General features: G+C 37.0%; 1 protein-coding gene across 1 annotated transcript in view; it reads left to right on the forward strand.

Moving 5' to 3' along the window:
* Positions 1 to 14841, forward strand: part of Rnf17 (ring finger protein 17) — a 121495-nt gene that overhangs the window by 61467 nt on the left and 45187 nt on the right. Inside the window, exons 16-20 of the mRNA XM_021203685.1 lie at positions 882 to 1023; positions 4447 to 4600; positions 8187 to 8302; positions 11010 to 11127; positions 14108 to 14225. Of these exons, the coding sequence (XP_021059344.1) occupies positions 882 to 1023; positions 4447 to 4600; positions 8187 to 8302; positions 11010 to 11127; positions 14108 to 14225 (648 nt within the window). The remainder of the gene's footprint in view (positions 1 to 881; positions 1024 to 4446; positions 4601 to 8186; positions 8303 to 11009; positions 11128 to 14107; positions 14226 to 14841) is intronic.

A 14841-nucleotide genomic window follows, 5' to 3' on the forward strand; every position in this document is an offset into this window, starting at 1 on the left:
TCACGGGCCAGCAAGCCTGACATAAACAGAAAAGGAGAGGAGATCTTAGATCAAGCAAGGTGGAAAGCTAAGACCTATACCTGAGGTTAAACTCTGACCTCCATTCATGCACCATGAGCACCTTAATTTTCACACATATGTTACACACATGCACGCGTGCGTACACACACACACACACACACACACACACACATAGGGTAACTTAAAATAGAAAATATGTATAATTCCTAAACATATTTGAAGTTCTATAAGTTTCATAAAAAGCTATTTAGTTCCAAGAATTGTAATTTAGCTGTTCCTGACTTAATTATGTAGCCTTTGGAATGAGTTCATATCACTACTCTAAGTGGTACTAAGATGACTTAAGTAACTATGGAGACAGCAGAAGATCCTAGCTAGTCTTCTGTGACTCCAGAGATGGCCCACATAGGTTTCCTTTAGAAGAGTAAAGGCAGAGCAGTGAGCGCAGAAAGGCCACAGAGATCGAGCTGGTCCCACCTCAGCACCACCGCAGCCCACAGCAGCCGTGACATGCTTCTGACCAGTTTCAGCTCCAAAGCCCTCGGATAGAAATCTGAATGTTTCCACCCCAGGATTAGGTTTTCAGTGTGTGCTTCTATTTGGAGGACATAGTCAAGCCACAGGGGTCTTTTTTTCCTCCTTTTGTAAATTACACTTTCATTTTTATATAATAAATGTTACTAAAGGTTAAAAAAAAAAAAGAAATCTGAGTGTTTATTACAGGGCTAAATAAGTGGAAACCATACCAAGTTATAAGTTAGAGAAACATTGAAAATGGTATACTTTTGGTAAATAAGTCAATGTTTATACAAACCCAAAACCTTTATAAGAATTGGTTTGCTTATTATGCTTTTAATTAGGTTTAGGTCACAATCACCAAGAAGTCACAGTGAAAAAAATATAACTTTATGCTATCATCCACCCATTTTGCCTGAAGAGATGACTGAAGTTTCAGTCATGGTTTGCCATATAAATAGTCCTACTGATTTTTATCTTCAGCTGGTAAGTATACACTTTCAAAAAGAGATTTTTAAATAGAAATGTTTAACAGAATAAATACAAATTAATCAAGTCTTCTGTACATTTCAATTTCTTAGAAGCTGCAACTATAAACAGGAAGTTCACTGGACTTATGACAAAATAGAAATCTTTCTCCTACAAGTTAGTCAAATAAAGGTAGAAAAGGATAAGAATGGTACTTATGTACGAGTGTTTCTTGCTTCTTTGTAGACAGGAGACTAGGAAAGCTAATTCCAACAATGAATATCTAAGAACTGTTATTACTAACTTCAAAGTAAAGTAAACCTTCTTAGATTGAGCTTGGGATGTGTGATTGATAAATCAGTTTAGACATCTAATAAAACATCAGGCTTGTCATTGGTCTCTCATTGTTTTATATGAATTTGTTCATATATAAACCATAGTCGTTCTGTGAAGTCATCACTAATTTCACAGAAATACTGTGGTTGAGGCTGAAGAACGACCCAGATTTAAGAGTACTGGTTGTTCTACCAGAGACCCACATGTTGGCTCACTGCTGTCTGTAATTTCATTTCCATGGGATCTAATGCCCTCTTCTGGCCTTCCATGGTATTAAACATGCAAGTGGCGCACAAGTATACATACAGGCAAAACACGCATACACACATAAACGCTGTGATAAAGATGCTACTGCCTCTATTAAATGTGGAGTGTGATGACATAGATAAAACATCTTTTTTCCACACAACTATTAAAATATACATTCCGGCTTGAACTGGTCCATGTTGCTTCAGAGCCTGTCATCTCCAATGTAGCACCACTTTCTGGTTGCCTGCATGATTAACGGAAGTTCCTAGCCTTATAATAAATAATACAGGCATTTCTTTTTCTTACAATGTCTTTTTGTTTTGGTAGATAAGCATAATGTTAATTTACCATTTTAACATTTTAATTAAAATTTTTTGAGAACTTTATAATCGAGTACTGTACTTATATCATTTCTACTCCTTTCTCTGCTCACTCCCACGCAACTAATGGTCTCCCATGACCTCCTCTTCTCTTATTGTTGTTACAAAAATACAGCCAATTCCACTGGGTGTTGTTCTAGGCGTGTGAGATTTATGAGTGCAGCTTGCCCCTCATACAGAGAAGACACTGTGTCATAGCCAGTATCCCAGGCTCCTGACTCTTACAATCTTTCTGCCCCCTCTTCCACAATATCTCCTGCACACTAGGTATAGGGATTGTGTTGTAGGTATATTATCAATTGAAAGGTTGTTTGGAAAAAACATAGGAAGACATGATATTTTGTTATTTTATATGTACAGGGGTATATATAGTTTGAATGAATTTATGCCACTTAGAATGAAAATATTCCCCTAAGAGCCATAAGCTGTCTTAACAGAAACCCCAATACTATACATAGGAAACCAACTTGGAGTTGGTCAGGACTGTAGTAAGACTCTGTCTCAAAAAGGGGGGGGGGACTTGTGAATTTACTGTATTCTTAAATAAAATAGGTTTCATTTATTAAACTTTAGACTATATTTGGTATGGCCTGAAAGTATTGTTTTTGAAATTCCTATACTTCCCTCTCCCCTAAACAAGGGTATTTGATTAGTTCTCCAAATGCCAGTTATTAATGTTAAGAAAGTTTGTTTCTTTGAGGAAAGATCTTGCTATTTGTCCTTGGATGTCCTGGAACTCAGTATATAGTCTAAACTAGCCTCAAACTCCTAGAGATCTGTGTACCTCTGCTTCCTGAGTCCTGGGATTACAGTTGTGCACCAATCCTATTGCATTTTAACTTGAGGGAATTACCAATTCATTTTAAAACTGCTAGGTAAATGATAAGGAAGTAGATATCTGTGACATCAAAGATAGCAGACTAATTCGTGAGCACAAAAAAAAAGAGAGATTACTGTTTGATGAGAGACATCAGAATCATGGTCAGAGTTATGCTTTAATTTTAGCATTCTAATAGTGAGTTGTAAGTATTGTATCTTCCAGTATATTAGAGCATGCATGATCATACAAAATCACCAGTAAAAGGTAAGCAAAAAGAGGGTTGGCTGAGATCTGTCAAACCTGTGGATGTTATAGTTACTTTGCGGGAAGTACAGCAAGTATTCTCTACTCAAAGGAAGAATAAATAATAAGAGTGCTGGCAAGATGGCTCGTTAGGTAAAGAAACTTTCTACCAAGCCTAACAACCTGAAATTGATCTAAGAAGCCATATGATAAAAGAAGAGAACTGACTTCTGCAAATTGTCCAGCCTCCACAGGGATGGTATAAGGATGTAACTGCATGAAACCAGAAGGTGGAAAATTCTGTGGAAAAAGATGCTTTGATGGTTCTTTTTCATTATGCAAATGTGGAGGTCAGAGGACAACTTGCCAGAATTGGTGCTCACCCCCCACCATGTGGGTCCTAGAAAACTCAGAGTTAACAGCAAGCTTATCAGGCTTGTCAGCAAGCACCTTTGCCTACTGAGCCATCTCGGTGATCCGGAAGAGGTTGTTTTTTAAGATTCACTTTTATTATTTTAGTTTTATGTATGTGGGGTGTGCTTGTAAGTACAAGTGAAGGGGGAGGCCAGAGACTATGGATCCTCTTGGATCTGGAAGCTCAGGTGATTGTAAGCTAATTGACATGATTGCTGGAACAGAACTTGGGGCCTCCCCAAGAGCAACATGTACTCTAAACCACTGAGCCATCTGTCCAGCCCCAACTCTGAAAAATATTTTGAAAAGAGGGCTATGCTAGTTATAGAGTTTGTTTATGAATTCTAGAGATAGCAGCCAGAAAAATAATATAATCTTGTATTGCATAATCATTTGGATCATTTAAAGAAAACTAAATATAACTTAGAAGAAACATGAGTAGAAACATTTACTGAAGCAAAATGAGAGTTAGTGGGAAAATAGTGGTCACTAAATTGTACAAACAGAGGCTTGGAGAGACTTAAGAACACTGGCTGCCTTCCAGAGGACCTGGGTTTATTTTCCAGCCCCTAATGGTGGCTCACAACCATCTGAAACACCAATTCCAGTAGAATCTAATGCACTCTTCTGGCCTCATAGGTATCATGCATGCACATGGTGCACATATATACATACATACAAGCAACATACCCATACACATAAAATAAAAATAAATCTTTAAATTTTATGTACAGTATGACTAAGTTTTGCTAAAAACAAAAGTTTAGAGTATATGTGTATGGACATAGACATAATCTAGATGAATATACAGTAAGTTACTTTGTTGAATGGGATCTTAGTTTTGTTTATATCTACACATACTAATTTTATACTGGTTCTGAATGAAATAGGTTCAAAATAAATTATATAACACCAGATTCTGAGCAGTACTTGTAATAAATTCAACATTTGAGCTTCCATTTTCTATTAAGCTACAGTGTTATATCCCTTTCTCCTCAGATGGAGAACCTGGACTTTTTATCTCTTTTAAAAACAATTGAGGAATTCTATAAAGGTGAAGATGGAGAAAATCTGGAAATCCTTTGTCCTCTTCAGAATCAAGCCTGTGTAGCTAAATTTGAAGATGGAATTTGGTATCGTGCAAAAGTGATCGGTAGGAAAGTGTTTGTTATTTCCACAGGGAAATGTACATCAGAGCAAGCATCATCTGAACTGTTAGAAAGCAGATCATGGAGGTGTTATCTGCTCTTACCATGTGCCCGGTCATATGTCTTGAGAAGGCATGATAACTTCAGAAGGTCAATCTCTGGCTACTAGAGTTTGATTTGCTTGATTAGAAATTAACCATTGGGAATCTGGTGAGAGAACCAGTAGATGGTGCAGAGCAGCAAAGCCCCTTCTTTGAACATTGGCTGCCTCCACCTTCATCTGTTTCTTGCTGGGTTTTGTTTGTTTGCTTGTTAAGATGCAAATCTCGTAGCTTCCTTTCAAATTACTGTATTCCTCTCTCCTAGGGAATTGCTTTATTATTCAATTTTCCCTGTCTTACTGAACATTTTCTACACTCTTCTTAAGTAATTGAATTCAGTTCAACAATAACAGAATTAGAGCTAAGCATGATAGGATTACATTACACCTGTAATCCCAGCACTGAGGAGACAGAAGCAGGAGAATCATTTCAAAGTCATCCTCAGCTACATCATAAAATCAAGGCTAGTCTGAACTGTTTGAATGTATATATGTCTCAGAAACAACAAAATTACTACAAAATGAACTGATCTAAAAATTGAAAGTAAAACTAGGTGTGTGTGGCCTGTAGTTCCAGCTGCTAGGGAAGCTGAGGCAGAGGGCTGAAAGTTCAGGGTCTGAGTGGCTTATAAAAACCCTGTCTTAAAATGCAGAGCATTAGCCAAACATGTGCCGGACCTTTGCTTCAATTTCCAAAACCACAAAAATAATACATATAAACAAATAGTGGTTAGAGATTAGAGATTCCTGAAAAGAGAGGTATTGGCAACAAACCATGTGTGGCCGCTCCTGGCCTATGGCTATGAAAGAACAATTATATATGAAGCAACTGGGTTTTGGAAGTTAGGCACACCAAAGGCAATTTAGCCTGGTATATTATGTTCTGGGGTTTGGTTTGGTTTGACCTCAGAAAACTCATGTCAGGACCTGGTCCTCGGTGCAGCAGTATTGGAAGGTAGAGCCTAATGGGAGATTTGGGGAGTCATGAGAGCAGAGCTTTTCTTAGAAGAGTGGACTCTTGCTCTGGATTAATTACCAAGGGAGTGGGTGATTTCAGAGCAAGGCTGCCTCTCACTGCCTCTTTAATATGCACTCACTTGCCCTTCCACTTCATCATGAGTTGAAAGTCCTTACCAGAAACCAAGTAGACATGTAGCCATGTGCTATGGTGTTGAACTTTTTTACTATCTGTATATGTATTTTCTACATTCTCCTTAAGTCAAAAACTAAATTGAATTCACAAAATAATAAAATTAGAACTGTGTGTGGTACTACATAGCCTATTATCCCAATACTTGGGAGTTGGAGCCTCTAGAACAGTGAGCTGCACATACCACTGTCTTTATAGGGTACACTGGCAGTTACTCTGTTATAGCAAGAGACAGTGGGCTCCGTCCTGTTGGATTTCAGTGTCTGTAGGTATGTACCTTTTTATTAAAAGGATTAAGTTTAGTTTGGCACTAAACTTAAAATGTTTTCCCATTAACTTAAGAACCTAAGTAGCTACTACCAAAATAGAAAATTTCAAATCTTATATGAAAATTATTTAATCTTCCAAATTAAATTTTCTATCCTCAGTCATCAATGGTTTTATTTCAGTTAGTAGTTAGTGCCTTAAACTAGCTAAACTTTTTTCAGATGTAATTCTTTTGAATGTCTTTGTGTTGCTAGAACTAAGCACCACAGACCGTGTTCCTTATAAGCAGTAGAAATACTGTTCACACTTCTGGAGTCTCAGAAGTCTGAGGTCAAGCACGAAATGGTGAAGGTCTGATCTCTCTGCTCCTTGTTGCACTGTTCATCCAGACAGCACAGATGCTGTTTCCTTAACTGGCAGGAGGATAAGAATGGGTCAGTGTTCCTCTATTCAGCCATTTGACACGGGCACCTAGGTCCATTCACTAGAGCAGAGACTTATGGCTCAGTCACCTCTCTAGTTGCATTGGGACTAAGCTTCAATGTGAATTTGGGAGGGAACAAAATTATTTAAACATTAGAAATAAAAATACTACTGCAGTTATTTTAACAAATACATGTGGAATAAATGAAACCTAAGGTATTGGCAACTAATCTTAAATTAAGATTATTGGCTTCAAATCATTCCTTGATTGAACAGTGGGGCTCTTTAAGGACTGACATTGGAGAAAAGTTCGGTCAGTCTTCATGGTGACTTTGAGGGTTAAAATGAAAATCTATGTAGGAATCAGCGGTTCTGTCTTCCTGCATCTTCTGTAGCACTACTAAATGTCACACTGAAGACTGTACTTGGTAACTGATTTGTTTGGTTCAGTTTGATATTTTAGCATCTGTTACATTTATAGTTTCATCTCCTTCTCAAATAGTTACTTTTTAATTCTTGAAACTGGAGGGGTTTGTTTTTCTTTTATTTGACATTTCGTATAATCTTTAATGCTTCTCTCAAGGCCCCAGTTTCAAGTGTTATACATTTATTTGTACTCTGAGAGATCTTTGAGATGGCTTATAGCTCTTTTGTCTTCTCTCCATGCTCGTATCACTGTTTTAAAGTTCATGTCTATAGATACTTTCCTTGCTAAGCTGTAGAGTAGACTCTAATTCTAGGTTGATCTTATGACAGTTTTTAATCTACATTATTTTCTTTTAATTTATATATTTTCCTAAGACCTCAAAAATTTTGTGTGATTAGGCCTTTAGGATATTCTTAGTTTTGATGTACTTTTAAACCATGGAGTCCTTCTTCCATTTTTTTTCTCCAACTAGTTAGTAGTGCTTAATCTGTAGGATTGCTACACATTTGTTGTTCTGGAACTCATTTCACCTGGCAGTACACTTCATTCTTCTCCTGTTTTCTGGATCCTGTGTTCATCACTTTAGTTTCCTTCTCTGTTTTGGTGCTACCATCCTACATTGTTTTCCTCAAAAAAAGGAAAGAATAAATAAGAGGTAAATATGAAACTGCCTGCCTACTGGCTCTGTTCTCATGTGTGATTGATATTTGGGTATAGAAACAATGCTGTTGGTTAAGTTTCATACTCAGGCTTTCTATAGTTTAAAACTACATCTCAATCCGAGTCTTAAAGAAGAATAAAAATAATAGTGCTGGAACAATTGGGAATTCTAGCCTAGGGACGCACATAGGAAACTGAGAGATTCCCCACATTCTTGCCTTACAACTATGACAACAGGCACCATCTCAGCTCTAATGGATGTTTACTACCATGGGACTAACCAGTGCTTTGCCACCTGCTTCTACTTTTCCAAGTCAGCAGTGCTGGGTTGCTTCCTCTGGTAATGCTGTGTTACCACATCAGTCTTTCAGTTTTGAAATGATGGAGCAAATTTTATAGCCCTGTATGGTTAAGAAGTATAAAGTCTCTACCATCCATTGGGGGTGATTTCATAAAAGTCAGTTTTTCTTATTCAAGTTTCTACATAATTGAATTTCCCAAAGGAAGACAAGACTAACAGAGAGACCTGTTAAGTTTGTGATTCTTTATTTCATAACTTTTAAGGATTGCCTGGACATCGGGAAGTAGAAGTTAAATATGTGGACTTTGGTAATACTGCAAAAATAACACTTAAAGATATGCGGAAAATAAAGGATGAGTTTTTGGAACCCCCAGAGAAGGTAATTCACCTGTTACAAACACTACAACTAGGCTATTAGCCCAAGATGAGATAGTTTTCTACATAGAAATATCATGTTAATGACTATTGTTGTCTGTAAGCAGTGCCTGATACAAGGACTATAGACAAAGTGCTACTTTATAACTAAAGTACTCTTTAAGATTTAAAAACACTGTATGGGTCTAGAAGGTAAAGCACTTGCCTAGTATGTATAAGGCCCTTGGTTCAGTCCAAAGGTCTGTAGTAATAATAAAAGGTATATGTTGCCAAATAAATATAAACATTTAATAAAAGTATATTTTGGTCATAAGTACTCACTGGTTTGGAGCTTTTCATTCATCATTATGAGCTCATGTCATGTGTTAAGAGTTGGGGGCTGGAGAAATGGCTCAGTGGTGAAGAGCACTGACTGCTCTTCCAGAGGTCCTGAGTTCAATTCCCACCAAACCACATGGTGGCTCACAACCATCTGTAATGGAATCAGATGCCCTCTTCTGATGTGTCTGAAGACAGTTACAGTGTTCTCAAATACATTAAATAAATAGATAAATAAATTTTTTTTTAAAAAAAAGAGTTTCAGTTTTTTGACATATTGAGTTATAAAGCTCATCTCAGAAGTACTTCTACTATTGTTTAATTTCTGTATAAATAACCAAAGGTCTACAATAGAAAGAGAAATGTAGGAGAATATGTAAAATACTTAACCATAATGATCTCAATGGAGTAGGATAAGAAGGAGGCTTATTTCTAACTTATCTTCTCTTGTTACTTAAATTTTTACTAAGATGTCTTTTTAAAAGATTTTTGTCACTGACAGTGTGCATGCCTCTAATCTCAGTTCTTGGGAGGCAGAGGCAGGCGGATTTCTGAGTTCGAGGCCAGCCTACAGAGTGAGTTCCAGGACAGACAGGGCTGCACAGAGAAACCCTGCCTTAAAAAAGAAAAAAAAATGTCATTTTAGTCTCTTTTAAAATGCATTATGTCTTACTTTATTTTGTATGTCTGTACATACACAGACATGTCACAGTACTCATGTAGTCAAAGAGACAACGTATGGACATTGGTTTCTCCTTCCATTACGTGGGCCCGGGCCGTGAGCTTGGGTTCTCTGACTTGGAAGCATTTACCTTTACCTGTGTAGCCATCCTGCCAATCATAAAAAGAAACTAGAAAATGCAGATGTGCAAAAATATTCAGCACGAGCTGGGCAGTGGTAGTGCACGCCTTTAATCCCAGCGCTTGGGAGGTAGAGGCAGGCGGATTTCTTAGTTCAAGGCCAGCCTGGTCTACAAAGTGAGTTCCAGGTCAGCCAGGGCTACACAGAGAAACCCTGTCTCAAAAAACCAAAATATATATATATATATATATATATATATATATATATATATATATATATATATATATATATATATATATATATATATTCAGTGGGCCTGGAGAGATGACTCCATTGTGAAGAACACTGGCTGCTCTACTGAAGACCCAGGTTTGATTGCCAGCACCTACATGGTAGCTCACTGCCATTTGTATCTCCAGTTGCAGAGCATCTGATGCCCTCTATGGTCTCTGTGGGCACCAGGAGTTCAAGAATGCATGTGATGCACAGCATGCAGAAAAGTACTCATATGCATTATACAAGTAAATAAATATTTTACAGTATATTCAATATTTTATCCAGGCATAGTAATACATACCTTTAATTTCAGCATCCAGGAGGCAAAGGCAGACAGATCTCTGTGAGTTCAAGACCAGTGTGGTCTATATACCAAATTTTGTATCAGCCGAGTTACATGGAGGACCCTGTCTGAAAAACAAAAACAAGAATATTGAGTGTTTCTTAATTTATGTTCTTGTAGAATATATCATTCACAGTGTTTTGTTTTGTTTTGAGATATACTCTGTAGCTCTGGCTGTCCTGGAACTTGGCCATGTGGACCAAGATGGTCTCAAACTCACAAGAGATTCGCCTGCCTCTGTTTCCCAGGCTCTGAGATTAAAGCTGTGAGCTACAAGGTTTGACCATCTTTCACATTCTTAGCAGTTCTAGAATGAATATAAATTGTCCTGTGTGTCTGCCTTTACATTATATCATAAATGACTTTTAAATGAATGCTTATTATTCTTCTATATGAATTGCAACAATTTCTTTTTTTTTTAAGATTTATTTATTTATTATATGTAAATACTCTGTAGCTGTCCTCAGACACTCCAGAAGAGGGCGTCAGATCTTGTTACGGATGGTTGTGAGCCACCATGTGGTTGCTGGGATTTGAACTCCGGACCTTCAGAAGAGCAGTCGGGTGCTCTTACCTACTGAGCCATCTCACCAGCCCGAATTGCAACAATTTCATTCAATCATAAATGACTTATAAATAAATGTTTATTATTCTTGTATATGAATTTCAACAATTTCAACCAAATTGCTAATTCCAATTACTTTTGTTTATAAAGTTATTTTATGGATACTTCATGCATTTGATGATTCCTAAATAGTTTGAAATAGTTTATTGATTTTTGAGGGTTTACTTGACTTGTTTGGGGGCTTTCTTTCTTTGAAGTTCTGGAGTTAGAACCTAGGACCTCAAGCTTGCTTTTCCAGTGCAGTACTAACCAAGTTATGTAAACAGTAACTTTCTTCACTTACATAAAACTTTAAAATAACTAGAAATTATGTTATATTCTTAATGATGGAATTTTGTTTGATACAGGCAGTTAAATGTAAACTGGCATATATTGAACCAAGTAAAAGATCGCAGTGGTCCAAAAAGGCTAAAGAAAAATTTGAAGAAAAGACTCAAGATAAATTTGTGACATGTTCTGTTATTAGTAAGATATTTCTATTTTATCTATTATTGTTGTTATTATTATCTAAATAAGATTAACATTATATAACAGTGATCATATCTTAGAGCAAATTCAATGCACCTTGAGAAATAACATTCATTGAGAATTAGGTCTAGGGGACTTTATCTCCTGTAAGCCTTACAGACAAAGCACACCAGACAATAAACATACCGTTAAAGACTAAAGTCATCCTTACAACAGATATAATTGGTTTGCACCTTTAGTCTCTGCTACTTGGGAGACTGAGAATCACTGGGGCCCAGGAACTTGAGGCCAGTCTCAATGACATAGCCAGGCCCCACTTAAAACAATGAAACCATCAAGTCACCTTCACTGTGGTCCCTTGCAAACCTAAAGCCAGAAATTAGCTTGTCTGCATTTGCTTGGTGTAAGGTTTAGTCTTAGGCACGTGAAGCAAGATAGAACATGGTTGGTAAATAGCTTTCGTTTGCTTGCTTGCTTGCTTGCTTGTTTTTCTTTCCTTCATTTGTCCCAAGTAAATTCAGTTGTAGATTCTCTCCATATTTTGAGAAAAGTACCAGTTTTTGAAGTACTCAGGTCTACAACCCTGGTTGGCCACTAACCCACAGTTTTCTAACACATGTTCTGAAAATCAAAGGTTGATTGCCTAAGTCTGATTTGAATTGTTATGACAGTAGTCTTTTTGCTGGAAGCCTTTTTAGAAAGCCTTTATCTCCTTTACAGTAAGCACACATTCTACTTCAAGATAGTAATGTGTTTAAACTGCTTGCCCACACTCCATTATAGGTACTTATTATATACATTGTATGTGTATTCTTCAACTTGAAGAATTCTGAATCTCCAAACACATCTGGCCCTAAAGGTTGTCAATAAGAAGATGGGGATCTTGGGATAGAAACACACACACACAAACACAACATACATATGTATATTTGTATGCAAATTTTATCTTTTCCAAATAACACCAGCCAGAGTTGGGTTCAATGAGTTCTAGTATACAAGATACATGGGCCATGTTTATTTAGAGAAGATTTATAGCTGCTTTTCAATTCTGTCACATTATCATTAGATGAACCCACCTAACAGAAGAGAATTCTCCTGTTTATAGTGAAGAAAGAGAGCAGAGATTAACTACTGAAGGTTGACTAGCTTAAAAATGATGCTGTTTCTATGATAACTTTTTGATACAAGAAATTGTTTAAAAATATTAATTCAGTTGAAGAGGAATATAATTCCAGAAATTGCATTCTTGGTCTGTAGAATTTTTGCATCTGACTTCTCTGAGATGAACAAGGTTCTCCTAGTCCTTGAGCAAATTCCTCTGAATTTGAAACAACTTTAATCTGGATAGCTGCTGCTCAGCCTTTGTCTGTAAAACCTTTGACGTTAGCAGCTTTCGTCAGTACTACTCCATGGAAAATACAAGGCATTGTTTATCGTTATTACATGTGTTTATTAGCAGGGAAGTAAGGCACATGCATGGAGATCAGAGGAAAACTTACAAGAGTCAGATTTTTCTTTCTACCATGTGAGTGCCAAGAATCCAACTCAGGTCATTAGGCTAGGCCATAAGCAACTTGTCTCCCCTAACCCCACCCCTACCCCCACACCCCGCCCTGCCCCGTCATCTTGCTGGCCCTTGGATTTCTTTTTTGATTGTTCTTTCTTTCTCATTTAATCATTTGTTAATACCAGTGATAGCCACTACTAATTATACCATAATTGTTAACTAGGATAATTTGATTTAAGGAGTGCCAAAGGGTCCTGCACAACCCCAACCACTACCCACCACACCACAACCCACTCCACTCCCATTTACTCGTGAACTGATAAAACTGGGACTGTAGAACGACCACTGATGGGAAAGGTAGCTTTCCATTAGTGTAGATTCCTGGCTCATAAAGCAGTAAACATGGAAGAAATCCAGGATTGCAATAAAGAGTAACTATGGGCCGTTAGCCCTGCAGCATTGATAGGACTTTGTAAGAAGGCGGAGGACCAGAGTATCAAGGCTCACCACTGTTAGCCACCTGTTCATAGATAATTTCCATGAGACATTGAGTAGTAATCAGAAATATTTTATTTGTTGAAAAAAGTTTTCTAATATGTATTCTGAAACTATATCATATGTTACTGCTGGCAACTGGTTATCTTTTTATTTAGAATTATCATTCTGATTAGCAGATACCAACTACTCTCAATCTTGCAAAAGGTATAGTCATACAGATTCAGTATATATTTGAGGTGATGTTTCTTACAGGCTGGAGAGATGGCTCAGCAGTTAAGAGATGGCTTTTCCTAAAGAAATGTTTTTATTTGTCAAGATACTTATTAAGCAAGTTCCTTGCTATATACTACTATTAAATAATTTTACCCTTAATTAACTCCTGGTTTGCTGTAAGAAGTAGATACAAAAAAACCATTTTCTCAAAGAAAACTTAGACAGTTTGTCCTAAATAAACAAAGTTACAGAAAAGCTACTACTTAAGAATACTACTACTTCGAGAGCTCTGAATTTTCGTTTGTTTTTTTTTTAACTCTTTTTAACCTTAAAAAAGCTATAAATCATCCAAAATAATCACTGGCCTAAGTTAATTTTCACTCACTTTTGTTCTTTTATTTGCCACAAAACAATACATGAAAATAAAACAATATTTCTTCTTTTGAAAATATATTAATTTATATTTTATGAATCCAAAACTTTGAACTGCTTTTGGCTCATTATAGAAAAATAGCACATGATAACCTAAAATAAAATATATAGTATTCTATATGCTATCCATTTAGGTAATTATTAGCAGTTACTGTGGCTTCAGAATTCTGCTCTAACTCCTAGGGAAACTGTAACATTATTCAGCCAGAAATTTCACATAAGGAAAATTCATAAGTTGCTTCCAATTTTTAAAAAGCAAATTTGCTGATATGTACAATTTGCTGCATATGTCTTTCTTTTCCCAAACTATTCTTAATGGTTTTACAGAGATTCTGGAAAATAATGTGCTCTTGGTTGAGCTTTTTGATTCTCGAGCTCCTGGAAAAAGTGCTATTAGTATTAATGACCAGCTCGTGAAAGAAGGCCTAGCATCTTATGAAGCAGGGTAAGCAGTTGGTAGAGCATTACTTTAGTTCATGGGTAACGTTGTAATCATAAGACGAGCAAGAAATTTCCCTAGTCCTGCATCAAAGAAAAGATGGTAAGGAGGATAGTTGGAGTAGTTAGTCTAATGAGGAGTAAAGCATCCTTCTTTTCATTCCTAGTTAGGATCCTGAAAATCAAAAGAAAGAAGGGTTTCTTGCCTAAAGGTAGTGTCACAATCCTTTAATCCCAGCACTGGGGGTGGGGATAGGGTGTGAAAGAGGCAAACAGATCTCTGAGTTTGAAGCCAGCCTGGTCTACAGAGTGAGTTCTAGGATTGCCAGGGCTACACAGAGAAACCCTGTCTCAAAAAAACAACAGACAGACTGACAGACAGAGTTAGTTCTTCAGATCAAGATTACTTCTAAGAAAAAGAAGCTTAACATCTTCCTTCCATGCAGAATCTGCTTAAGCTTCTTGGGCCTACTTAAGAAAATCAGGACTAAGCTGGGCCTGGTGGTGCAGGCCTTTAATCCCAGCACAGGCAGGCAGATTTCTGAGTTCGAGGCCAGCCTGGTCTACCAAGTGAGTTCCAGGACAGTCAGGGCTATACAGAGAAACCCTGTCTCGAAAAACCA

The sequence above is a fragment of the Mus pahari genome, chromosome 8, assembly GCF_900095145.1.
Source record: "Mus pahari chromosome 8, PAHARI_EIJ_v1.1, whole genome shotgun sequence".
Classification (NCBI taxonomy): domain Eukaryota; kingdom Metazoa; phylum Chordata; class Mammalia; order Rodentia; family Muridae; genus Mus; species Mus pahari.